Genomic DNA, 27,312 nt, shown 5'->3' with positions numbered 1-27,312 from the left:
CAGGTGTGGGCAAAGTGGCTTCTCTGACTCCTCCAGCTGCAAAGCCTCGTGCTGCACTTTCCACAGAGTGAGACTCATCTCATGCACTCTCGCTGCGTAGGAGTCAGTTGTCTGGTCTAAATTACTCATGCAGGCTCTCTGTCAGCGTGCACAGACAGGCACTGAAGAGTATTGATCAGAACTGATCAGTAATTAAGGGCTGGGCTCAGGCCTGGATACCGAGGAAAAAAACCCCAAAATACTGAGTATCTGCTCAGTGAGTAAATGTGTGCATCCAGGACACTAATGGAGCTAGAGGAACTTAAAAAAACCCCAGATGTACAGTGAGGCAAATTAGGTCTGCAGGGCTGACCTCCAATCCGGTCCCATTTAGAGTGCTTGAGTTCGGATGCTTAATGCAGGTTTCGGTTTGTCAAGGTATCACGCGCTCAGGACAGGTTTCAGGAGTCCAGTCCTGCGACTGGTCACTTGTGTGTTAGGGATACACAGTTAGTTTTGTGTGGGAAAGATAATCAGTGAAAATGAGGGACGTAGCCCAGTGAACTTACTATCAGTGAAGCTCTGTTTTTCCATCCTTTTACTGGCAGACTGCAGAGACCTGCAAAGTGCCTCTGCACACTACAAGCCAGAACCCGCTTCACTGTATTATGGTGTCTGAATCAGCAGGCTTAGAAGAACAAATCTCAGTTGGATCTTCTACCCTTCTGCTGGAAATATTGCAGGATTCAGTTTCTGAGACGGTATTTCTCAGTCCTAAGGCAGGTATCCCTAGTCAGAGAAGCACTTAACCGTGCGCATACATGCCACTGTTCAGTCAGAACCTACTCCTGGGGTCATTTCTCTAGTATCACTTTCCAGGAAAGAAAAAAAACAACCACCCTTTCTTTGCTTTCCCTTTTGGCAAAGAAGATATACATGCACAGAAAGATTGAAGTCAATGGGCGTTAAGCACATGCTTGAACGCTTCCTTGAATTGGGAGCTCAATTTCTAACGTGGCAGTGATTTGCAGAAAGGATACATGGAAACATGGAGGGGTCTATTTTAAAAGTCAAACTCACTGCTCCCATCTTATTCTGCAGCACTGTTGTGGTTGCAACTTGCTTGAAGGCTCCACGAAAACCATAGAAACACAGCACTGATATGCCAGTCGTGACAGTGAGTCTGGATGCGACCGCTTTATCAGAATATAACATGGCAGAATTAGTGCCAGTTACTATAAAAGAGTCAACAATGCGTGACGTGTTTTACTCAGGTTTGCATCTGGGAACAGTGCCAGGCAGCGAGGGGAACATGACTCACGCACACACACACATGCACGCTCAGCTCTCCTGTTTTGCCTAATGTATGGTCATATTTTCTTGAAGGGGGTGGCAAGGAAAGTATTTTGCTTTGGCGCTGCTAGGCAGACAGCACACCCCTCTCCCACATGAGCCGACAGCGCCGGTGGGATGCGGGCAAGACTGCGGCCCAGGCTCTGCCTGACCACGGTGCATCCCTGTACTGGTCCTGTTTCCTGCACCAGCAGAAACTGAATGGAGTGGTAGGTGGAAAAGAGCATGTGGGGCACATGCAGCCTGATGGGGTAGTCACTTGACAGTCAATCACTGCAACATAAAGTGACATGGACACCACCCGGGAAATTTCTCTGCTCTGCTGCTCAAACTGCTGGATGCTTTATGGCAGAGAGCAGCTGAAGGAAGGTGGTTTTATAAACCAATAGTGGGAAACTACACCCAGAAGCCAGAGATGGGCAGTGACTATCCCAGCAAGCCAGTTAAGTATCAAGGCTAAATGACAAGAGAGCTAGAAGCAATTTCCTTTCTAATCCAGCCCTCCATAACCAGGTTTTGGAATATCAAGTAGGATAAGATAAAATAATTGTTTTCCTCGCTCTCCCTGTGCGAGGGGAGGCGTTCATCTCAAAAAATGAACGAGAGCATAAACATTAGCAGCATCTCCGAGAGGGCGAAGCTCACTTCACCTTCCTTCTGACTGGCTGCAACTCCCACGAAGGGCTGCGCTGTCAGGCAGCGGAATAGGCACTTCCCTTAAATCGCAAGCGTCGAGCTGCGAGCAGTCAGAGCCTTTTAATGCACCTCCAATATGGCTAGTGGCACGACCGCTCGGGCTTGACGAGTTGCCTGGATGTGGCGAGCGCTGGAGCTGTAAGCCAGCCTCCATGGGAGAAGTAGCGGTGCTCTGCTGCCTGCGCGAGCCTCATGTCGAATGCCGTAAATATTAAGGAATGTGCTACTTCTTCCAACCTTTCAGGGCTCTGTCTCTGTGCGCGCAGATGGGCGTTGGGAGACAGAAAGCCAAGTACAGCTAAGTGCACTGAAATGCTTTGCAGCTTTTTAAAATTTCATCCAGCATCTGAATCTGTTTATCTAACCTTTTTTTCCCTCTCCTCCCTTTTCTTTCTCAAAGAATTGCTCCTACTGTGTGGATGAAATGCACCAAAATGCAAACAAGCAAAATATGGAGCTGAGTGACGTTGAATGTGAGTTCCTCCATTGCCAGATGTGAAAAGAACAAGTGGTTTGAAAACCGTAATTTGTTTTAAAAAAAATATAATTTGGTACTTCTGAGCAATTTGATGATTTAATGAGCACAGATGGATGTGGGATGAATTTCTAGGAGACAAGTGTTTAATGTATCTGCTCAGATTATTCCAGGACGAAGCATTATCCTTCCTAGTGCATGAAGGTAATTAATATTTCCCATTACGGGCATGAAAAAACCCATATGATCGGTTAAGGAATGCAGATACACCAATGATATGGAAGTTAATTCATAAATCAATTAGAGAATCTTGCCTGCTGTGTATAATTAGGGTTACTTCAATTATAGCTTATTTTCGGATTTAAGACTCAGGAATTAAAATGCTTAAAATCAGAGTAAGTTCCTTACCACCATATACTGCAATTGGAAGTATGTGCTCAGTTTTAACGGTCTAAATCTTATTTTCTCCTGATTTCCAGCATGCCTGAGCAGATGCAGCTAACCCATGTTCCTCTGGTTTTATTCTGCCACTTAAAATTGTCATCAATTAAATGTTTCATTGTCTGGACCATCCTGAGGTGATCTGACAAATTTGCAGGATATAGGACTAGCCCTGGCATCTTAAATAATGCGTCTGGACTTCTCTACGGCAAAGGTTTGAGAGCAGCAACTCAACAGCCAGCTCTGAAGTTGTCAGGGGATGTTGTTCCCAGCTTCTTTCCATAGCCACATTTAACTAAAGGTGCAGCATTCCACTGATTTAGTTACACTGGTGCAAAATCTGGTTTATATTGATTTAGCTTTTCTTATAGCATTAATCTAAACTGATGTAGACCAAATTAAGTGCGCCTAAATAGGGATTGGTTTTTCACTCCTTTTACTAAATTGCTTTTTCATGGATTTTAAGGACAAGAGACTACTGTGATAGTCTGCTCTCACTGCCTTCATTACAATGCTGAAGGACTTGCCTGTATTTATTTCTGCCTCAAGTCAAATAGCTGCGCTTGAACAACAGCATCTCTTTCAGACAAAATGCCCAATCTAGAGTAAAAAAATTCCCATGTCTGTCTGTCTGCAGTTTCTTACAGACTGCTACCAAGCCATTCGTAAACCTGCTCTTTACCAGGTATACCAGAGCTCCCTGTATCACTCACTGCAAGTATATTGTTTTAAATCTTCCATCATTCTTCTGATGCTTCTCTGAGGCCACTCCACTTTGCCTCAGATTTGGCTCCTCTGAAATACGCTGTTACTCTGTGTTCTCCTTACCAATGTGTTGAATTAGCTTTGTAGCAATGGGTCTGCACCCTTCATCACCTACCTCCTACTTCAGTCCTCCGTTCTGCAACAGCAAAGTTTTTATGCTGGACAGTGCAGGTCCAAGACCCAACTCTTGTTGGCCTACACCAAATACATACACGATCATTTTCTAGGGATTTCTGATTTAGAGTTAGGTTTGATGCCAGCGAATCGGTTTTCAAACCACTTAGTGTCTGCTGTGTCAGATGTGTACAGTTTACTCAGGAAAACATTTTATGGTAACAAACCAGACGCTTTATAAAAGTTTAAATATGTTACAGTGTCATTATTACCTTCCCAACCAAATTTCAACCCGAATTCAGTAAAACACCGTGTAAGGTATGAACTGTCCTGTAGTATCCCTTATTATGCCCTGCATCATCTTCTCCATGATCCCAACTGGATTTGGGGTCAGGTGGCTTGCCCTTCAGCCTCATTCATATACTCAGACAAAAACAGTTTCTTCCAAACTTCTGGAACTTTACTGTTGTTTCAAAATTGTTTTAAATATCAACTCCAGAGAGTTCCCTAGACTGCTTTCTGAAAACTCTTTGATGCTTTTGTAAAAAACATGTTCTCCTCAATCACTTTTTGAGTGGAAAGCATTTCAATAGCATCATATCAGTGCATTATCTGTTCCCTTCCCAGACCTCAAACTGCAGTCTTGTAGAAAATATTTACCTGAAGCCAAGACGACTGCACATAGAGACCGAGCTCTTTTCTTTACCCTTGTTTCTAGTCAGTTATCTCTCTCTCCACCTGGTTTTGTATTTTGCTGTTCCTACTCTACTCTTTTGGGTTTCCAAGGTCAGTTACTCTACAGTACCAAGGTGCAGAGCAGGCTGCTGAAATGAACTCCAGAATCACTGGTACATTCCTCTTTAGAAACGAGCTGCATTCTTGGTAACAGGTCACTGAAGATGGCACTACCTGTAAGTATCCTAAACAAGGAGAATTTGAAACAGTCTTTGATATTGCAGAACAGGCCAGAAAGGGCCTTGATGAGCAAACACATCACCCCTGTTGCCCCCAGGCAGGAAACGCCACATGACAACTCCATAAGTTTATTAAAACACAGGGATCCCACTTAAAAAGTCGCCTTTGCCAACAGCTTTTACACCCTTTGGGCTGAGAAAGCACTGCTGTCCTCCATATTTAGACCAGGGCTGTACGGCGTCATGGACAGGTGCTGCTCACCACTTTTTTAATCAATGAACATTAAACCTGCACTGTGTGTCAAACGATTTTCAATGGGCAGATGCATGTAAGCCCTGTCTTTCTAAAAGACAGCTGAGACACCTACAGTCAATCCACAGAGCAGCAAAACTGTGACAACCCTTGAGCAACCCTTGCAGCCCTCCTCCAAATGCTCCCTGAGGATGCAGGCAACCACAGGAGATACACAGCTTACCTTTCCCGGGGCAAAGGCTTGGGCTCTGGCCGAATAGCTGCCATGGAAGAGAGGGGCTGCCTGGCAGGAGAAGGGATGGAAAAATTCAAATCCAAGGAGCCTGTTTTCCTGTGCAGAGGCTCCAGCCCCATGGCTCCCTGCATTTCACTCTCGATAGGGCATGAGCCGGCCCTGCCGTGGCTGGAGAGGGAGGAGAGCTCGGGTCCCACTGCCCCTTGCAGGACTCCTTCGATGGCTGCCTGGGGGTCGTGTGTGGGGGACACGGACGGTGGGGAGCGTGACTTCTTTTTTGTTGATGCTCCTGCTAGAAGTTTCAGCAGCCCGCTCTTCTTCTCCTTCTGCAAAGGAACCAAACGAAATATGGGCAGTGAGCAGACATACCAACTCCCTTTGTTTTTCTTTTGGAAAATCTCAATGTGTGTAGAAGGGAACCTCTCAAAACTGCCACGACTAGAGGTGGATCCATGTAGAACTTGAGCTTTCAGTAATAAAGATCCTATGAAAATCCCTCCCCGTCCAACAGGGATTCAACTCGTTCAGCAGAGTAAGGACCTAACATACTGCAATGACTATCTCCATTTTCAAATCCACCCAGGCAGTGATCATGTGCCTTTTGAAAGAAATATTGCAGTTACAGTGGGACAGCAAAGGTACAAACTTCCCATGTAGAGAAGGCAGAAATCAAATTGCTGCTTTCTCTCTTCCAGGAGAATCTTGTCCCTCAACAGAGAGAGTACCCAAAAGTAACAAATCGGCCCCTATGGCTAAAAACCTCAGCTGGGAAGCAAAAGGACTGAGGAGAGATTTCAGATCCCAGCCCATTGCAAGAGAAGCGCTCAATCATTACTGCCTCAATTACTACCTGATGCAGATTTACTGTAGGGAAAACGGAGGCATAAGACAGAGGTTTAATAGCGCTTTCCAGCGCGTGCTCTCCTTCACATCCCGCATCACAGAGCTGCAGCTATTCGCGTCTCTTCCCCTCATGTGTTAAGGAAAGGCTATCACCTTGATGTTTGAAGACAGACCACAAAATTCACGCTTCACAATTGCAGTGGCAGCGCATGGGAGGTTTCAAAGTTCTCCAAGTGTTTCTGATACAGAGGAATGAAAACAAGATAACAGCACCCTTTTGATTAATGTGAAAAAAATACCCAAAACGTTCAGCTTGCACTGCCGAATAAACACATCTGACCTTGTAGGTTTTATAGCAGTGTGAGAAATCCTGCTGCACGTTTACCTCAAGCACACACAAATACTAAATATTACGTCCTTCAGCTAGAAAGTGTTTTGGGTAGAGGGATTGTGTGCAGAAACTAGCCATCCTCCAGTATACGCTCCACACCGCTAGGCTAGAGCTGCAACCAGCAATGCTGTGCAGTAAATTTTCCATTTTTTTTAATGACATGAGAAGTTTTGCGAAAGGTCTGTTAGATTTCTTCTTCTTCTGTCAGAAGCACAACCCATTACCCAAGACTATCTTCAGAGACTGAGGGCTGTGAAGTTTAGCTATATCTGATAATTTGTTCTATAATAGGATCCCAGGGGATAAAAATGAACCCAGCAACTGTAATACTTATGGAACAGAAACTCTTTCTCTATCTTCAAGCAGGAACACTCTTTAGAAATACAAGCCAGTAATTTATTTATTCTCTGTAGACAAAATGTCCCATGCAAGGTTTAAAATGATGCCTTTTATGTGCTGACTACTGAAGTAATTTCTCAAAGCAGCTTTAAAGAATAGGAGGACTACGATAAAATAAATACAAGCTCTTAGAAGATATTTGGATTTACTACAATAAATGTACTTGGAGTATCTGATATCCCTGCTCCCAAAATTCTTGTTTGCACTCTTTAGCTGTCACGGATTTGTAAGAAAACAGAAATACCTTAGATGTTAAGCCATGGAAGAGTTAAAATGAAGCATAGTTGTTAACACAGAGACAAGTCCACCGATTTTTGAAGAGTAGAGTCTGAACTACACTTCCAGATCCCAGTCTCCTGCATACCACCGGCTCCAACCATACGCTCTGTTTAAAAGGGCATTTGTCACTTACAGGGTGAAAAGATCCATCCTGCCAAGATGTTCATCCAGGCAGAATCCATGAAGCTCAGGGAGGCCGGCCATATGGCACCATCAGGTCAAAAATACTAAATAAATTCCCCTGGCAACAATAGAAAGGCAGACCAAAGACCCCTGATAAACATCTTCTTTCCAGGATGAGAAGGGACTTTTGTGGGATCTATGGTAGGCGTGCATGCTGGAATTCACCTGAAGCACCAGAAAAATACTTTAGTGTTTCTTTCACTCTCTAATTAAGAAATATCACTGCTGTCATCATTATATCAAATTTTAAAGCTCTTCATGAAATTGCAAAACTCTCCTTTCCCTAGCACTGAAACAATAGCTCTAATGATCCCAGCATACTGTGTCAATATGCGTTTGAAGGTGTCTAAAGGTCAGTGACAGAATACAATAGCCATTGTGGGGCTCTGGAGAAACGGCTATTGTGCAGCAGTGAGCACTTCGAGCCTCTTTAATTGGCAGCTTTGCACATGCAAAGTAACTATGTGAACTAAAGCCCTGTATAATGAACAATTAATATTCCTATGTGGTAGCAGCTTTTCTAATTTTTGCTTCTAATTTAAACACCTTGGCAAATTTTCATTAGAAAAACCTTGTGTGACTTAGACCATTTAAGGCATAGAAGCAAAAATCTTTGGAAAGGAGGAGATGCATATATTCACACCCATCTGCACGTTAAAAAGCAGATGAGTCTGCCAGTCATTCAATTTTGTTTACAAGAACGGCTTCCACTCTACGCGGTTAGCCCTGGCGTAAATTTCAACACTCAAGCTACTGTCCCTCAGATAACAGAGAGCTGTAATGAACTTGCTGATGTACCCTTTGTTCTACTTTAACAAAAGGAAAAATGAAGAATTGATTTTTAGCCCGTCTTAGTCCACTGAGAATTTTACTAAACTTCTGAGGCTGAGATCTATGTTCTCTACAGAAAGAAGCTGACTTACTTCAGCTGCCAAGTCTCGTCCTGTTAGTCAAAACCTGAGGAGTCCCATCCTTCCCACCGTGGCCTTGGGCAAGATATTTAGAGGTGAACTGATACTAACCACTTGGGGTGTCTGGAGATTAGACATGACATCCAGCTCTTTCTCCCTTTGACTCTGGCAAATGCACCCAGCCTTCTGGTATCACGTTGCCAGATCCTCTGCCGATGGTGCTCAGAGCTCTTCAAGCAAAACAAGGGCTGTCAGGAGCTGATAATTTACTGTGATGTTTCTCAGGAGAAACAGATTGGGTTTGAACCTCCTGTGATCAGCAGTTCAACCTAAACCCTTTCATGCCTCCTCCCCCCGTCTGTAAAATGGGAATAAGTTAAAACGTCCTTGTGCCGTGGGAATTCGTTAATGACCGCAGTGTTACAAAGCTGTACATTTCCTTGAAAGCAACCGGTCCTTTTCCACGGCTTTAATATTAAAAAGAAGAAAAGATTTGGAATGGGATGTTAGTATGCGTTCCCAGCAGTGATTTATCGCAAATGTCCAAGTATTATGAATTCATTTAATATTTAGTGTAATAGCAGTCATCCTTCATAAGAAATTAATTTAATATTTATATGGCTGTCCAAGACAGTCCTTTCTTCATCAGTTTCACTGTAAATCAACAAAGCATTAATGGGCATAAATGCTGTAGAGAAATCCACACTGATTGGTTACAGACTCTGTGGATTTTGAAGAGAGACAAGAAGTTTAGAGAAATCTGATGACTTTCAGGAATTAAGCTTTTGAATGAAAAAAAAGATGATTTACTTTCTCCATTCACAGATGGCTGTTTTATTGTTTTCTAGGAAATCTGTAATCTACTGAAACAGCTGTGTAATTATTGAGTTTTCTTTGTCTAGTAGCTATATTTCCAATTGATTGCAAACCGTGTTTGATGTTCCTACCTCCTGAACCTGCCAAGGTCAAACCCTCACATCTGTGTGGATGGACGGATTCACAGTATGGACAGCACTTCTCCCATCTCCTGGTTACTGCCCACAGGTTTAACTGAATTTAAACCATCACCTTTGTGTTGCTCAGGTTTTATTCTAGGAGGTTCAGAGTCAAAACTTCCAAACCATCAATTTCACAAGGATCAAGATCTTGTTCAAAAAAAAAAAAAGCAAAAGCGTGAAACTAGCTCTTTCAAATAAATCCCAGACTGTTTCTAGTTAAGAAAAAAAGGACTGTGAACACAGACTGTATAGGCAGGTCAGAATTTCTTACTTCTCTAGTGAAGCCTACGCTTGAGCCTCCATTCCTACGGTGTTGCACGAAGGAATCTCAGTGGGAAACAGTCTCTGGCAGCACAAGGAAGGCATTGGCAGCATTTCTGTGACCCTAAAGCATACACCTGGGGCAGCCGGCACTTGGACAGGTGCAAGTTCCCCTCGATAAGTTGCTGTGGGAACATTTGGAAAAGTGAATACAGCCTGAGCTTAAGAACTCATGAAGGACTAGATCAAAATTAAAGCCTCAGATATGTAAATGTTGAAATATTTTGCTTCACAGTAATTGGGGATGATTTTTCCCCTCATTAATAACCCTACTTGAAGATAATAACTAGCTCTTCTTTCAGCTTCAGAGATGAGATGAGCACAGAATGCAGCTACTTCGTTGATGACTGAGTGATAACAGAGTTCCTTGTCTGCAAAGTAATAATCATGCCATAATCCAAATACCAATTATACGTACTGGCTATATTAATACAGATCTTCCTTTTTTTTTTTTTTTTTACCCACCCTAATAAACAGAAACTTCTGGCTTAGTTTTCTTCATCTGCAGCTCCTAATACTTAATTTCCTACCTATCCAGGCTCATTAAATAAACGAGGAAATTTTACTGAGGCTGATATAAAAACTGGCTCCAGCCACTGAAATTAGGTAATTTCTCATGCAACCCCAGCTACATCAATAGATAAGAGAGCCAGAGGGAGAAAAAAGGTTTCATTTACAAATGAAGGAAAGAGAAACAAAACTGTTTAAATGCTGCCCTGAGCCCTACAGAACAAATGAGTAACTCATCTATCAGTCAGTACCCCCAAACTACCACTTTTCTTTCTTGTTTAACTTGGTCAATACTTGTTTCAGTAAATTTAAGCTAGTGTCTGGAGAACAGTGCATTTTTATTCTGATTCCAACTTGGCTACTGGTGATTGATGCCCACATTGAAAAAGCAGGTGGTATTTTGGATTATGTCTTTTAGGAAAAGCGCTGTTTGGGTTTTTAAAATCTGTAAAATTATTTGACTTGAGATTTTGATAATTATTTAAAAAGAACAACCCCCACCCCGCATCGTCTCAAAGGAAAGCTTCATGTCTGGGATGTCTTAGGATATGGATTTATCATTTGCAGTTTGCCACTATTTCTCATGAGGCATAGATGACATACTGAACAAGACAACAGTAATTACTTACTACACAATTACTTCTGATTTTAGGGAGACTAGTTTTGTATCGTGTATTGTATGGAAATACTTGCCAAAGATTTAGTTTTTCATGGAGACAACTGCTTCTGGACAGAAGGCTATTATTGTAACCTCAGTATACAAGTTACATGCCAGGAGCAAAAAGGATTTTAGGATCATAGTATCATCAGCTTTAAATCCCAGCGATAGTAACATGCATACATGCATGCACAAACATGTTAGACTTATGGTCACTAATTTGAAGATACCCAGTATTAAAGCCAGGAGAAAATAAGTAAAATCTCTTGCAGCTAGACCTGATTGGGAATTTCAAATGTTCTGAAAACAAAACTGAGAAGAAGAAATTAGTGTTCGGGTCCCAGTACAGCAAAGCACATAGGCACTTCATCACGTGCTTTTGTTGAACTGAGGCGGATGCAAGGCTCTAGAGACTCCTGAAAGAGATAAAGAGGGAATCTAAAAATATATTTGAATATTCAATTTAGACAGAATATTAGATCTTTCAAACACTGGAGCAAAGTTAAAGGCTAGCTCAAAGAGAAAAAAAACCTGAAGTGGAAGCAGAGAGTCTCAGGTATTGGTGAGCTTCTTGGAGGCTGCTGAATTCATATCAGGCAGAAGGTAAAAGAAACACTAACAGGATTAACGATGAAATGAGGGACAGATGATCTGCTACACTGATACTATCTTTTTTCTGTGTTCGATGGAGGGAGAAGCTGATGGATGGATAGTTTTGTATTTCATTGCTGTTCCTGGTCTGGTATGCAGGGAATAGGTGATGGTTATGAAAAGGATGGAAAGTTGTTAAGATACGCAACTTACTGCATGCCCCAAATGACAGTTTTCAGTGATATTTTTTAGCTGAAACAAAGCACTGGGGAACTGAAAACTACTGCTGTGATGAAGTAACTTGAAATTGTGTACTGATAAAGTGAAATGCAAGGACAACACCAAAGAATGTGATGAAACCATGGCTCTCATGAAGCCCATGGCAACATTTCCAGTTATTTCCAAGCAGCCACTATCTCTAAAACTAAGCTCAGATGGATGTGGTTTAGTTCTGATTTTAGTCTATCTCTTCTTTTGAAGTGTGAGCAACCTCTCTGGGGACACAAAAGAAGGGAGTACGCATGATATCCTTGAACATAATGACATTCAGCTTCCTTCTTCACTCAGCGATCAACCAGGATTTTGATTGTCCTACAACAAATAAGGGAATGCAAAAAGCATTGAGATCTCCCCTTCTCTGATCCACTCTCCTACTCCCGGGCATAGCCTATACAGAAAGACGTAAAGCATACATACTGCCCCTGGGGAATGTTGTCTGCCATCTCATTTCGGGAGAAAACTCAATCAAACAGTTTCATGCAAGTGCTTCACATGTGGGATGCCCAAGCATGAACAAGAGTTCCTGCTCAGTTGTATAAGAAATCCTCATGCTCTATTTCTGGAAGGAAACCTTGGCACCCTGCAGAGCTAGGCACATGCTGTGAATCCCAAGTGGAAGCAGATAGCTTCCTCAGAGTGAAAAAACAAGATCGAAGCCACCCTTCCCGTACTAGTATCTCCTGCCGGCTTAAATACCTGTTCTGCTTGTCAGATTTTGTGAATCCCGTTTTCTAGGCACTTAATTCTACCCCCATATTAAATGGGAATTATGAATTCAAGTAGAAATCAAGAGCCTTAAAGACAATACACCTCCATACTCAGCAAAAAATTTGAATCATAGAATAGAATCATACAATAGATTGGGTTGGAATGGACTTTTAAAGGTCATCTAGTCCAACCCCCTTGCAATGGTGTTCCATCCTTCTGACCATTTTTGTGGTCCTCCTCTGGACCTGCTCCAGCAGGTAGATGTGTTTCCTGAGCTGAGGACTCCAGACCTGGATGCAGTACTCCAGGTGGGGTCTCACCAGAGCGGAGTAGAGGGGCAGAATCACCTCTCTCGACCTGCTGGACATGCTTCTTTTGATGCAGCCCAGGATATGGTTGTGTGAGCACACAATATTAGCTCCTGTCCAGCTTTCCATGTACCAGTACCCCCAAGTCCTTCTCCACAGGGCTGCTCTCAATCCCTTCATCCCCCAGCCTGTATTGATACCAGGTGTTGCCCCAACCCAGCCAAAGAACCCAAATCCCAAGGACTTGGCCTTGTTGAACTTCATGAAGTTCACACAGGCCCACTTCTCAAGCTTGTCCAGGTCCCTCTGGATGGCATCCATCCCTCACGCATGTCAACAGCACTACTCAGCTTGGTGTCCTCTGCAAACTTGCTGAGGGTGCACTCGATCCCAGTCATTGATGAAGATATTGAACAGTACTGGTCCCAATGTGGACCTCTGAGGGACACCAGTTTTCACTGATCTCCATCTGGACATTGAGCCATTGACCACCACCCTCTGGATGCCACCATCCAACCAATTCCTCATCCACCAAACAGTCCACCCATGAAATCCATATCTCTCCAACTTAGCGAGAAGGATGTTGTGGGGACCATGTCAAAGGCCTTGCAGAAGTCCAGATAGACAACATCTGTAGCTCTTCGCTTATCCACTGATGCAGTCACTCCACCATACAAGGCCACTAGGCTGGTCAGGCAGGACTTGCCCTTGGCGAAACCATGCTTGGCTATCTGGAATCACCTCCCTGTCCTCCATGTGCCTTAGCATAGCTTCTAGGAGGATCTGTTCCATGATCTTCCCAGGCACAGAGGTGAGGCTGACAGCGCGGTAGTTCCCAGGGTCCTCCTTTCTACCCTTTTTAAAACTGGGTGCGATGTTTCCCTTTTTCCAGTCACCAGGGACTTCACCTGAGTGCCATGACTTTTCAAATATCACAGAGAGTGGCTTGGCAACTACCTCAGCCAGTTCCCTCAGGACTCTGAGATGAATCTCATCAGGTGCCATAGACTTCTGTATGCTCATGTTCCTCAGGTGGTCACGAACCTGATCTTCTCTTACAGTGGAATGGAGTGATGTTAATGCCTTGTGAAACTGGACAAAAAGTGAATGCAGTGTGCGCTCTGGGACTACAAATCCCAAGAATTCCCATGCTACTACTCACTCTAGACTGCCTACTTTCACACAGAAAGGGAATCACTCTGAAAACCTGATGCTCAGCAGTGTCAAAAAGGCAAAAAGGAAGATTGGGAATTGCTAAGAATAATCTAGAGAAAGAGGTAAAAAAATATCTGCAGAAAACAGCCCTGCGGGAAGCCCTGCCATGCCTACCTTCCTGAACGCTGTGTCTTGTTCTGGACACCACAGCTGGAATAGGATATTGCAGAAGTATGTACAGCATAGAGAAGGGCAGCATGGACCATGAGAAGTGTGTAACAACTCCTGTACATTGGAGATGCCCACTTGGAAAGCAGACAACTGACAGGAAATATGATAGTGGCTTACAAAATCCCTGCCTGCACAGAGAAGGTAACTTGGGAACAGATCGGTTATTTCCCACAATACAGGAATTAGGGTGAACCTAATGAGATTATCAGACAAATGGTTGAAAGTAAAAAATAGGAAGCTCTTTTTCACACAACACATAATTAAATGGAGCCTTAATGCGCACGGTATTGTGGAAGCCAAAAGTATGAACAGGTTCAAAGGGGATTAAACAAACTAATGGAGAACAGATCTAGCAAGGGCTATTAAAATAGTGGTATGTATCCAACCTCTGCTTCAGGAAGTCCCAACAGGTAAATGAAACAGTGCTTACAGCATACACAGGGTGACTCCACCTCACTACGTAGAGATCATAAAAACAGTGAGAATGATTACTATGATAAAAAAATTAGCTATTTGGGCAAAAGTATAGGAAACAGGACAAAGCCAGGAATGAGCTCTCCCCTGTGCCCTCCTAGCTTTGGGAAATCAGCTGTTCAGAGACTTCCTCAGCTGCAGGGGTCTGAGAGAGGGCAAAAGGCAGCCGGCAGGATGCAGTGTCAGCCAAGGAAGAGACACAAAAGGTTGGGAACTGCAACCCCAGAGCACTTTCACAGCCCTGCAACTGCTATTTGGATTCCTCAGCTCCAACTCTGCGGTGCAAAACATCCGAGATCAAGGGCTGCAGTGCTCACTCTGCACCAAGAGCCACAAAGTACTGGTGATGGGGCTGACAAGGCCCTACTGCTTCCTGGAGCCCAGATTGCTTCCTAATCTGGCATTGCACTGCCTTTGTACGTCCTAAGGGCTTCCTTGGAGCCACCATGGGGGTCTTCTACATAATGCACCGCATTTTAAAGAGCTACCCTAAACTGAAATGCAGCAAATGTTAAACTTTTGTTTTAATATAAATCAAACATGACTAGATGATTTAGGCAACTGTAGTAGACTAACTGTACTTTTCAGAGGATTTAAGCAAAACAGCTGGACAGAGTATGAGCATCCTTCTGAAACTTTAGGTTCATTTAGTCAAACTAGAGGAGAATCTATCACAGCTTCACTGACAGCAGAGGATTCTGAAATGAGAAAAAGATGTATAAATACATTAACTGCTAGACAAACTGCTTAGAATTAGTGTTTTTAAATAAGATGATTTTGTCTGACTGGTTAGCTTGCTGCTCTTTGTCTCTCATAACGAAGTGAAAAAGATTTATTGGTCCTGGGGAGCACCGGGAGCAACACTCACATTTTGCAGAAAGCCAGAGCAAGCTCACTCATTGAACACCTGAATGAAAGAGAATCAATGACAGAAGTCAGGATGTGCTTTGACATACTCTAATCTTACACGTAGTTAGCTCTGGCTCTCCCCATTCACTAGGGATGAATTTAATTTCAGAAGCAAACAGTTAAAATTGCTTGGTCTTGCTTTGTAATCTTATTAAATGACAGGCAACTGAGACTTGTATTTTTATGGAAAGCAGAAACATGTGGGTAAAATGTTTGGAACAGTGGAGGTCATCTTGTCCCTTGTTGCTGATGTATCTATTCCCAGTTGGTTGATATTGTTCCAGCAGCTGTGCCACCTCAGGCTGTAATTTCAGCACTTCCAACAAACTAAACAGTATTGGGCTGGCCTGCACTCAGAGGGAAGATTGCTTGTGGAAAATTCAGGCATCACAGGAGGTATATTCTTCTCTTAAAATCAATTCCCCATGGAAGAGAAAAAGGGCAGCCTGTGGACAATGAAAAATTGCCAGGATTTGCGTGTACTAGGCGCAGAAGCTCCTCTTGCTCAGGCCACATATTTCTGAAAATTAGCTGGGCTTCGCACTGCCGCTGGGGCAGCCTGGACTGGGTGAGGGGAGGGAATGAGAGGGGCCCTGCCAGTTCTCAGATAGTCTGACGTTGTAGAAGCAGGTCCTTGATGCCATCAAAGTCACGAGTGTGAAAATTTCCCTCTCTCTGAAGGCTGCTCTTCAGTTTTGGCAGCTCCCTCAGCATCAATTCTGAGCATTCAAAAAATGATTCCTGATGTATTTCATGCATTAAAAAAATCAGGTCTTGCCCCTGCTCCCTCCTGCCCTCATGACAGCGTGTCTCAAACAGGGCAAGTGATACTTTATTAGCATCAAGAAGAGAAATACCAATGTGCTCAAGCTGGCGGATTATTTCTGGGGAAGCTCAGCCTCCCGGTGTCTGTGGGAGTGCAGGGAGTCCCATGTGCTCTGTACCCATGAGCATTGCAGGCCTCACTGCACCTGGCAGCACCGCACAGGGACAGAGCTGTTGTCCGGTCCACTGAGGCGCGATCAATTATTACGGTGCATAAGCTTCGCAGGCAAAGCAGCTGAGGTTTCTGCAACCTCCCCTGTCAGCTGTGCTACAGGCATTTTTAGTCCTACTATTTTCCAAGCAATGCCCTGTGAATTACTCCTGGGACACGCAGAGGTGGCTGAAGTCCTTTTCTCTTATAGGGAACAATTGGTCATGTATGCTCTTTAAAACATGAGGAAACAATCCCAGAATCATTTTAAAGGATTGCAGACTAAGTGGCTGTCAGTGTCAGTGGAATGCCCAGGCATGTAAATGACAATTTCTTTGACAAAGTGACCAAGGCACTGTAGCTTTCCAAATGTCAGAACAATTGGCTTGTAATTACTAGTAAGCTTTGCAATAGAAAAAGGCTTGCGAGAAGCTGCTCAAGCCCTGGCAGCATTTGTAATAAGAGCATCCTCTCTTCAGCAAAAATTGTATTTCACCTTTTCTCCTAGTTTCATCTTTTTGTTACTTAAAAAATAAAAACAGAGCGATCAAAGACCATTTTCTACAAAAAGCTTCCAGTACCCTTATACTGAAGTCAGGTCTTCAGGAGTATAAAATTGCCGTTTCTTAAATTAAAGAGCTGAGTAAGAAGCATCATCAATGAAAAACAGAGCTAAACAAAAGGAACAACTAAGGTATAAGCAGAGAAGGGGAGTCAATAGCACTGTGGCTTTTTTTCATTTTGCACTAAGCCTGATTTTACATTGCAATCCTATCCCTCCATTCTATCGTCCCTTCCTTTGTCTATTTTATCCTCCTCTTCCCTGACACATGACCTGCAGGTATGACCGTATAATTAAATGCAATTGAGTTGCACTGATTTAACTAATTACAACCTGTCACATGTGCCACCTAAGCCAATGTTCTCTATTTCCTCATCCTACCCCAACTGTGAGACAAAACACATTAGCTCAAATCATAGAATCATAGAATGTGTTGGGTTGGAAGGGACCTTTAAAGGTCATCTAGTCCAACCCCCCTGCAGTAAGCAGGGACATCTTTAACTAGATCAGGTTGCTCAGAGACTCATCAAGCCTGGCCTTGAGTGTCTCCAGGGATGGGTCCTCCACCACCTCTCTGGGCAACCTGTGCCAGTGTCTCACCACCCTCATTGTAAAGAACTTCTTCCCAATGTCTAATCTAAACCTGCCCTGCTGTAGTTTGCCAGGCTTGTGCTGATTTGGGTAACCCAAGATGTCCAAAGACATGCTTTATGCCAAAGCTGGTAGTACAATAATTCCAGTGGTGCAGCCAGTGAGCCGCATCTCACATGGGTTACACACATAATCACATCTGTAACTTCAACAGCTTTCTGGACATGAATTTGTTGCTTGTCTGGAGCGTGCTATGCAATGAGGAAGTGACATCTGGTTGGTGTTTTCATGTGTGACTACTGCAGAAATAATTAGTAATGACAACACATATACAGTATATTCCTATTTACTCTGCTTAGTAGTTGACTGATGCATGAGGCCAGTGTGACCTGAAATAAACGGTGGATCCTGCCAACTAACCGCAAGAAATGTTCAATTTTAACACACAAACTAAAAATGCCTCTGTGAAGATGTTGGTCACATACACCTCACATCTGAAAATGATGGAAATTATATAAAGATAAAATCACTACTGCATTAGAGTAGATATGACAGCTTTGTCATAATAGTCTATCTCTGAGCCTGCCTACCATAGATGAAGACGAAAAACCCTCTACACAAGTCAGATAACAGTGCAAGAAAAATTCCCCTTGACCGTAGCGGCTGATCAACTGATGGTCGGTACAGAAAGACTGACAGCCTTTCTTATATTCATTTTAGCAAAACAGTATGGGTAAACATTGACTTAGAATTGTCTCATCTTCAATTTGATCATGGTTGATTGGAATGTCTCTGTCTATGAAGATAACAGAATTAGTAGTCCATTAGTTAAGCAATCATGACTTCTAGCTTCTGTACTATGATGATTTTGCTGTATCTGACAATCTTGTCACAGTAGAGCAGGCAATATGATGAATATCTTGCACAAGTTTGTTCTTTCAGCTTCTTCCTGTAGGACAGCAATGTGTGTGTTTGAGCAATGTGGGTGTTCCAATCTTGCACTCTCCCTCTTTTTTAACTCAGCAGCATACATGCAAGAACTTAAACTGCAGACAGACAACCAAATGCTACCAGTTGCTTTGCAATGTGTTCCAGTTAATGACTTTCTGAGAAACTGGGAGAACATTTCAAGCAGGTACCAACAGGGCTTGTCTTAATCTCCGTGCTAGTCAATCTTTTTATTAATTACTTGGTAGGTGAGCTAGAAAGTGCACTTCTAAAACCAGCAACAGGCACTGAGCTGACTAAGTCTGCAAGCAGTTGGAAGGTGTACGGGTTTTAGCTGGGATAGAGTTAATTTTCCTTGCAGTTGCTGATATAGTGCTATGTTTTGGATTTGTGACGAAAAGAGTGTTGATGACACATCCCTGTTTCAGTTGTTACTGAGCTGTGCTTGCACAGCGTCAAGGCATTTTCTGTTTCTCATGCTGCCCTGCCAGCAAGCAGGTTGGAGGTGCACAAGAAGTTGGGAGGGGACACAGGGGGGACAGCTGACCCCAGCTGACCACAGGGATAGCCCACACCATATGACATTGCGCTCAGCAATAAAATGTGGAGGAAGAAGGAGGAAGGGGGGGGACACTCGGAGTGATGGTGCTTGTCTTCCATAGTAACCATTACGTGTGATGAAGCCCTGCATTCTTGGAGATGGCTGAACACCTGCCTGCCGATGGGAAGCACTGAATGAATTTCTTGTTTTGCCTTGCTTGCATGTGCAGCCTTTGCTTTACTTATTAAAGTGTCTTTATCTCAATCCATGAGTTTTTTCACTTTTACCCTTCTGATTCTCTCTCCCTTCCCACTGTGGCAGGGATTGAGTGAGTGACTGTGTGGGGCTGAGCTGCCTGGGGAGGTTAAACCAAAACAGAATGATGAACAGGGTAAGAATTCAGAACAATTTTCCTAACAGGGAGAAATGATCCCAAAGTATCATGGTGAAATCTGCAAAGACAAGTACAACATGCTACTGCTAGGAAGAAAAAATTAAATTCACAGATACAAAATAAGGAGTGACTGGCCAGCCAGCAGCTCTGCAGAAAGGGACATGGGAGATACAGTGGATCACAAACATCTTATATATGTAGGCCATGGAAAGTGTTTATTCCATCCTAATTGTCACTAACAAGATCTCAGCAAAACTCCACTCTGGGGCACTACTCTCTAAGACCCCTGCAAGCTGAAGACTGCCCAGAGGAGAGCTGAAAGTAAAATCAGAGGCCTCCAAAGCATTACTTATGAAGAAAGGCTAGGAACCGGGCTCAGTGAGGCTGAAGGAAGAGAATTCTTGAGGACTTAACACATTATTAGTTCTCTAATACATAGAAGGCTGTCAGAAGAAAGTTGGTCAGCTGTTCATCTGGAGCAGGACATGAAGAAGCCAAGATTCATTTGTAGCCACAGAAGATTTAGGAGGGATAATAGGGAACTTTCTGGCCCTAGGGATATGAAAGGACAGGAATAGATTGCTCAGGGAAGTTGCGGAATGATCTTAATTGAATGATTTTAAGAAAAGTTAGACAGAGATCTGTGGTGGGTAGTAAGCACGCATCTGACTTTCTCATGGCTGGTAAAGGGAAAGCCATCCCAGGCCTGTGGGGGCATCATCCTTCCTACCTTCTCTGTGCCACGTTCCCTGCTGGCCAGCTGTATCTCTTGGCCAGATTGCTTCTAAGCCTGACAACCAAGAGTATCTGTCTTCGACAAAAACCCTGTCCAGAAAAATTTTAAAAGTTGGGAAATCAGTTCTCTCTCTTATGTCCTGATCAAAGCCTAGCTGATGCATTTCCCTTGCCACAGCAAGCACCATCGTGTTGATAGGATCTGCCTGTTCGATCTCCCCCCACTTCTGTCTCAAAACTTAAGATATGAAGAATAACATAATGTTGTACAGAAGGGAATAGAGATCTCTGAAGTCATCAAAAAAAGCCAGCTAGTTCCATTTTAAAATATACCAGTTCTGAACTGATCATGAATTGATACTAGAAACTACAGTACAGGAAATCCACTTCACCGCAAAATAAGTTGGCCATGGACTCACATTAAATTACTTCTTCTTTCCCTCGGGCATCTGGTGATGAAGCCCGATGCCAGTCTGCTGCTAGCGTGCTGAATAGAGTGAGCTGTGAGTGAAGGTTAATATTTTATCTTCTGTAGTCTTAACTTACAGAAACATATCAGTGAATATGAACCAAAGAAAATACATGCAAAAAAGCAAAGCAACAGTTTGAGTTCTGCCTTTATAATGAACTGGTTTTTAAAAGGTTGACTGCTTGACACCCTGTGTTAATTGATTACAGGCAGCCTGCAGATGTAGTGTCTGAAAAGCAACTTTTGCATGGTGTACTTTCAGAATTCCTGAGACTGATGTTTTCTCCAGAGGGCATAAGAAGAACATTTTTTTTTCAGTCCTCCAGAGACCAGCACTGACTCTATGTCTTGACTTGGTCTGAAGGGAATTACTAGATCCTTGAGACATTCAGTCAAAAAAATAACAACCCAGACTGACTTTAAAGTGGCTTTACCATTTGGCAAAAGAAAAGCTGAGGGCTTGTGAATCTTTCTGCTGCTACTGCAAAATGAAAAATAAACAAAAATGTACAAAATAAGATAAATATCCTTTTGCTATAACTTGGTTATGCCCTCGAGTTACATGATAAAAACAGAAACATGCCACAGATATCTGTTGTCTGTTATAACGTGCTGTTCCTACAGTACTGATGTTTGTCAGAAGCTGCAATTTCATTTAGTTTATGTAATTTTTCTAACAGATCTTAGTGAAATATTTCTGCATTGACACAAGATATTTTAGACCATCTATTATGCATAACTATAGAGAAAAGCAAGGACAAAATGCCAGTACCTGCGTGACCAAAAAAAGAAACACGGGCACTGAAAAGTTGAGTATAGCAGATTTTCACAGGATAGTTCGAACTTTGCCTCCATAAAACAACTGCATTGGCACTTGAGATACCCTCTTGGTGGTTTTAAGACTTACTGGCTTGTGAATTCATAGTTGGAAAACTACTGAGGAAAGTAAATGAGTCCTCAACATGTGGGAGGCCATGATGCCACCAACTCCGACACATTGCAAGTTCCTAGAATCATAGAATGGTTTGGGTTGGAAGGAACCTTAAAGATGATCTAGTTCCAACCCCCTGCCATGGGGAGGGACACTTCCCGCTAGACCAGGCTGCTCAAAGCAGTTTGAGGCTGCTCAGCAGCCTCAAAGATGTTACGAGGGAATGAGGGATCAAACCACGTTCCTCAGGAACAGGGCAGGGACAGGGCAGAAGCTATGATGGGATGCTCAGCTGCAGAGTTGTGCGGTCTAGGGTTGGGACTGGCCCCTGTGATCCCTCAACAGCCGGCATGTGTCAGTGTCTCCCATTGACACCACAAGAGTGCTTACATTTCACCCGACTAATCCAGGAAGATGCTTGCCATCCCCTCCCACAGGCTGGCCCCATCCAGCCATCTGGTCCTGTGTGATTCCTTCTGCAGGCAGGGGAATGCCATGGGAACGCCACTGCTGGGATGCTCACACGCAGACATGCACACGCACTCGCGCGCACACACGCCTCCAGCCTTCTGCTTCCAGCACTCCCTTGCATGCCTTTTCTTTGTCAGTTCTACTTTCTTCCCCAAGCAGCAGTAAGGATTTAGTAAAAGCCCGTGGGTCCTCTGTGTTATGAAATTAGGTCTCTACAGGTGCCAGCAGAATGCTGTGCCTTGGCATCCAAACAGCTTTGCCTCCAGTTAGTAGATAAACTGAATTTCCTCTCGAAGCTAAAGCACTCTTCGTCCTCGCCTCCCCTGGATCTGCTTCCCCTGGATCTGCTTCCCCTTATGGCCACAGAATGCAGCACCGAACCACTTGAAATGGCATTAGAGAAATCCACCATGGACACTTGAGAAATCCTGTGACAGCACTATGAGGCAGATAAGCAGAGGCAGGGGGGAGAGGAGAAAGAAGAGGAATAGCTTTTGGAGACTTCTTGGCAGCAAAGTCAACGCTTGAAATATCTGTGGGGAGTTTGAAAGCATTTCCTAACATCAAAAATGCGAAGAAGAAAAAGAAATTTTGATCAATGGCTTATTGCCCTTGATCTAAGCAAAAGAATCCTAGCCAGTCAGAAATAACAGAAATCTGTTTTATTGTAAAGCTGAAGTTTTCTATGTTTTGACAGCTGGGGCTCATGCTTTTGGCTGGGTTATTTGCCAGCCTTAAAATATTCATCAGCAAGTTGCCAGGTTTTTGTCCTTTCAAATTGAACACAAACGATGAAGGAGAAGGTGCTGGAGAGATTTTAAGCACGAGTTCTCTGCCCTAAAACAGAACTTTGTGGCCTGAATTCACATGACCAGAAAAAGAGGTTTCCACTCCCTGGCCAAGTTTCTGGTGAATCACTTGCTGGTCACAGAGCCAAGATTTTCTTTCTGGAGCATGGGAAGCAGTGGCTCATTTGTGATGAAGACAGCCCCCTCGCCTTTGTTGAGAGGAAATGGATTAACAGTATGTATTCTGTGCACAGGTCTTGAGAGAACTGAACAAAAATATTCCAGATTAGAGAATCCTTAGCAAAACCAAACTGGAATACATGTTAAACTGAAAAGTCAAATCTAACTCTGAAAATGGTCAGTGAAATATTGGTGTTGGTGGCTCCAGGATCAACTCAGATGTCTTACAGAGTATCCAAATTAGAATCACAGAACTTATTCTTTATCTTTTTGATGCAAACCTTTACATTACTATTCCAATGTTCCTTCCTCTTAAAGCTTTCTTCATTTTTATGTACTTATTCTAAGAATTCAAACCAGGGTCTTCTGCTCTTGGGCAGTTTGTTCATTCTTATGTCTTGTGCTGTTTCCATTTAGTCACTTAGTTGTTATCATTCCATTTCATACCTGTGCAACTTAGGGGGCCTTCTTAGGTGAACCGGTTACGAAATGAAAAATATTAAATCATTTCATATCTGCTGGGAAGACTGAATTCCTCTTCCAAAAATTCAGGGTCAGTGATATTGACTTTGTATCTGAAAAATCTACTTTCATCAACTCTGTCCTTAGCTTTCTTTACTCATCCCAGGGCAACCACTATTTTTGTCATGCCATTTTGTATCTACAAAGTCCTTGCAAGTGCTCAACACTTCACTTTTGAGACTGATCGTTCATTTTCTGGATAAGGAATTACATTTCTTTAGCGGATATGAAACGATAACAAATCCTCTTGACTCAGGGACAAGTTAATATGAGAAGTTGCAATGCAGAGACTAACACTGAGGAAGTGAAAACTGCAGGTGCACTACCATGTAGGATCAGGTCCTTCAGGCCGTTTCAGTCCTACCAACTGACAGCTTAAACAGACAGCTGTAATGTGAACTAAGGCCAAAGAGCATCTCAGAGTTTCCAAAGCCAAATTTTCAAAGGGCCTTTGATCTAGTCTCCAACCCTGTGTAAAGACAGTGTGGGCGACTAAGCGTGCAGGCGGCAGGTCTGCACTGAGGAACGTTGCCTGGTGGGACCGGGCACTGGGCTGCAAATTAGGGGAAGGCAGAGGAAGGCACTGGCAGAAAGGGGGAGCGGTGGAGAGGGAAGTCTCCCTGGTCGTGTCTACACTGGCATATGAAACAAGGCCAGGATTTAGCATCAAACCCTGGTCCGCATCCATTAATCATTGTGGGTTGGGCTTATATCAACTAGCACTCTCCCAGGACAACTTATGGGCATGGTTTGGGCCATACCATGTACCAGGACTGTTGTCAATGAGCAGTCTGGATGCAGTCACCCGATTTTGGATGAAGAAGAAAGCTTGGAAGTGTGGATGCAAATCATGCAAGGACACTTGCAGGGCCAGAAAACAGGCCTTGGCTTGTTCTATTTTGTAATGTAGTCCTTAGACCAGGATCATGCCAAACATACTGTATCATTTGAGGAATGCAGCTATTTTGAGCAGAAGGACTGATATTAAAGAAAGTGAGTGACACTGGTGAGAACAGACAGATGTTTACTGATTCATTCTTCACATGCAAAACAGTTGGTGCACGTTCAAAATAATTTTCTGAAGATGTGTCTCTTGTGATCTTAACATCAGTAAACAGTGGCCCAGTGTATTTTCCCATTTGTTGTGACTTGCTCCTCCAGATCCTGTATATATTCCAGGGACACAGTCACTAAATTTAAAGCTGCAAACAGATTTGTTCTCTCAGCACACTTGTAAGAAACATTTAATTTTACATTGCCAATTTTCAAATATTTCTATATACTCTGGCTAGGTAAAACAGTAAGGAATTGGTGTAACTCAGTGATGAATTAATGGCTTGCTTGCTAGTGCAAGCTCTTATTTTCCTCTTTAGCAGATATTGGGCCGAACATTTTGGAAGAGTTTAATCAAAATCCTCATCAAAAGCCAAATGAGTGGATTTTAAAGAAAGTTTAATTACAGTGGTCAAACCACCCAGCATGATTTGCTTGATTTGATTAACGTAATGAGGAGCACATTTAATGAGAAATGCATTAATTCATTCAAACAAGTGGTTTTATCAGAGGTATTAAGCATCAGCCCAGATTATGTACAGCAGAAACTATTATAGCAAAAATTGACCGAGGTCAAAGCAGTAGTCATGCCATAATTACAAGCTCTCAGCTGTAATCTACTGGTTGAACTTGGGCAGTGCTCATCATGACTGAAAAAGCAGGGTCCCCATTTAAAAAAGCCCCCAAATCACAGGGTTTTGCTTCCATTCCACAGCTAGGATCTCCGTCCCTTTCTTTCAGATGTTCAGAAGATTCAGGAACTGGGACTGAACTCTCTGAGTTGCAGATGGTTACACATGCAGATATTATTAGCAAATGATGGAGCGAGAGCTCAAAGGACACCTGATACCACCCCCACACCCTTAAAGGAAGAAGAATGTTCCCCATTTGCTCTCTGTTCTACCTCCGTCCTGTCCTTCCGATGTCTTTGGGACACTCCTGTTCCTAACCTGGAATAGAGTGACTTTGGGGGAGAATTATTATTTTCCTTCTGGGAAAGAAAACCTCCTTTTCAAAAAAGAAGAAAAATTTGCCTCAAGCAGGAAATATTTGAGAAAAAGAGGAAAGAGTTTCCTTTACACCTTGGTCTCTTGAACTGCCTGATAAATTTCAGCCCCTATATTCCAACTGTCCTCTTTCAGGACGCCTCCCCACAGGCTTTAGACCGCACCCTTCACCTCCACCCTCCGCACTGGCATCCCTTCTCCAGTGCGCCTTGCTATATCTCCCAGCAGCTGCTAATGCTCCTATGCGGCCCTGACCACTGTTACCTCTTTGACTTCTGCTCTGCTCTCTTGCCTTTATTCAGTCCTCAACTTGTTATTCCTGTAGTGTCTGCACTGCCTCTGTGTGAGCCGCCTTTCCTGCTGCTTTGTACTGCATCCGTATAGCACTGAAACAGCTTTGATTTTCAAGCGCTCTACTTCTAAGCCTGCTTGGCTGCCAGAGCACTTTTCGAGCACTGTTGCACAGTGGACTTAAGCACTATCTATTGCTTAGTCTTTCATCATCTACCACTGGCAGCTGGCACCCGAGAGCAGCTTTGAAACTGTTCCCTAAGTGGACAGGAGGCTGGTCAAGGAGCTGAGAAGCGGAGCACAAGCCCAGTTGCAGATAGGATCCTCTGGAGTTAGGTGCAGACTGACAAGTGAAGACTGACATGGAGGTCGTATTTTACCTCCTGATAAGGTCAGCAGGAGTATGACAGTAAGACGCTATTATTAGGATGCCTAAATGAATGTAGGTGCCAAGGTTCACCTGCAGATTTGGAAGTCCTGATCAAGACCTTCAGGAAATAAGCTGAAGTAGAGGACTAGAGAGGTCAAAAAACAGACCTACGGATTTATTTGCTATATTAATAGAAGATGAGCAAGAAAACCACTCCTGTTGAGCTGAAAACCATGATCCTTGGAATTATTTCTGCCACTTGTCTTGAAACCACAAAGAAACAAGAGTAAACACTGGAATCAGAGTCCCTTTATTTTAGAGAAACCTTGGGATGTGCCTATATCTGACTGCTGCACACCAACAGTAACCCGTGATATTGGCATATAAACATTTGCACAGGGGAAAGCATTAACAGTGACTACCTCACCAGTACAGTCAGGAAGCCTGTTCCCAAGGTAAAGACAATTCCATCTTGGAACAAGCAACCCAAATAGCATATACAGACTCACTACAGCAGCCACCCCTTGATGTTACCTTTGGTATCCCTGAATGAAATCCAGGTGGGAAACCATAAAACATAAATTGGTAGAAGATCATACCTTAAAATACTTTTTCTCACTATCTCCCAGCATGGCCTTCAAGCAGCCAACCAACCTTGCTAAATTTATCATCTGAAGAAAATTTCCCAAGCACGAATAAATCTGACTATATCAGAACGATAAATGCAAAAATTGCAATTTATCTCCATAGCCCTCACAGAAACATCTTCTACAACAGAACTGTGAAAACCAGTAAATCCTCAGCACGTCCATCCCAGAATGCAAACTGCTTCTTCATACGTACGGTATGCCCCCTGTACTGTAATGAACCCACACTGACAATCAGAATGAGAAAGAAAAATGTGGTTAATAACAAGAGAATGTTTCCCGAAACAGCCATTCTCCCTTTTACCATTCAGCCCTCATCCTCAAGGGAATTCTAGAAAAGAAAATGGAAAGATGAAGCTGGGATTGAAATTAATAATTTGATGGGACATCAAAAATTGTTGATTCCAGCAACAATGCTTATTTTATGGCACATCACAATTTACCTCAGATACGACTTGCTAAT

The 27,312-nt window shown here is 43.2% G+C and overlaps 1 protein-coding gene across 2 annotated transcripts in view; it reads right to left on the bottom strand.

Annotated features, from left to right (window-relative positions):
- The window catches only part of SH3RF3 (SH3 domain containing ring finger 3), a 251,446-nt gene that overhangs the window by 8,089 nt on the left and 216,045 nt on the right, over positions 1–27,312 (bottom strand). For both annotated transcript variants that reach the window (XM_074560610.1, XM_074560620.1), the window contains exon 9: positions 5,214–5,551. In XM_074560610.1, the coding sequence (XP_074416711.1) occupies positions 5,214–5,551 (338 nt within the window). The remainder of the gene's footprint in view (positions 1–5,213; positions 5,552–27,312) is intronic.

The sequence above is a fragment of the Larus michahellis genome, chromosome 1 (assembly GCF_964199755.1).
Source record: "Larus michahellis chromosome 1, bLarMic1.1, whole genome shotgun sequence".
Classification (NCBI taxonomy): domain Eukaryota; kingdom Metazoa; phylum Chordata; class Aves; order Charadriiformes; family Laridae; genus Larus; species Larus michahellis.
The sequence above is the reverse complement of the archived record's forward strand: the minus strand, read 5'-3'. Positions and strand labels throughout refer to the sequence as shown.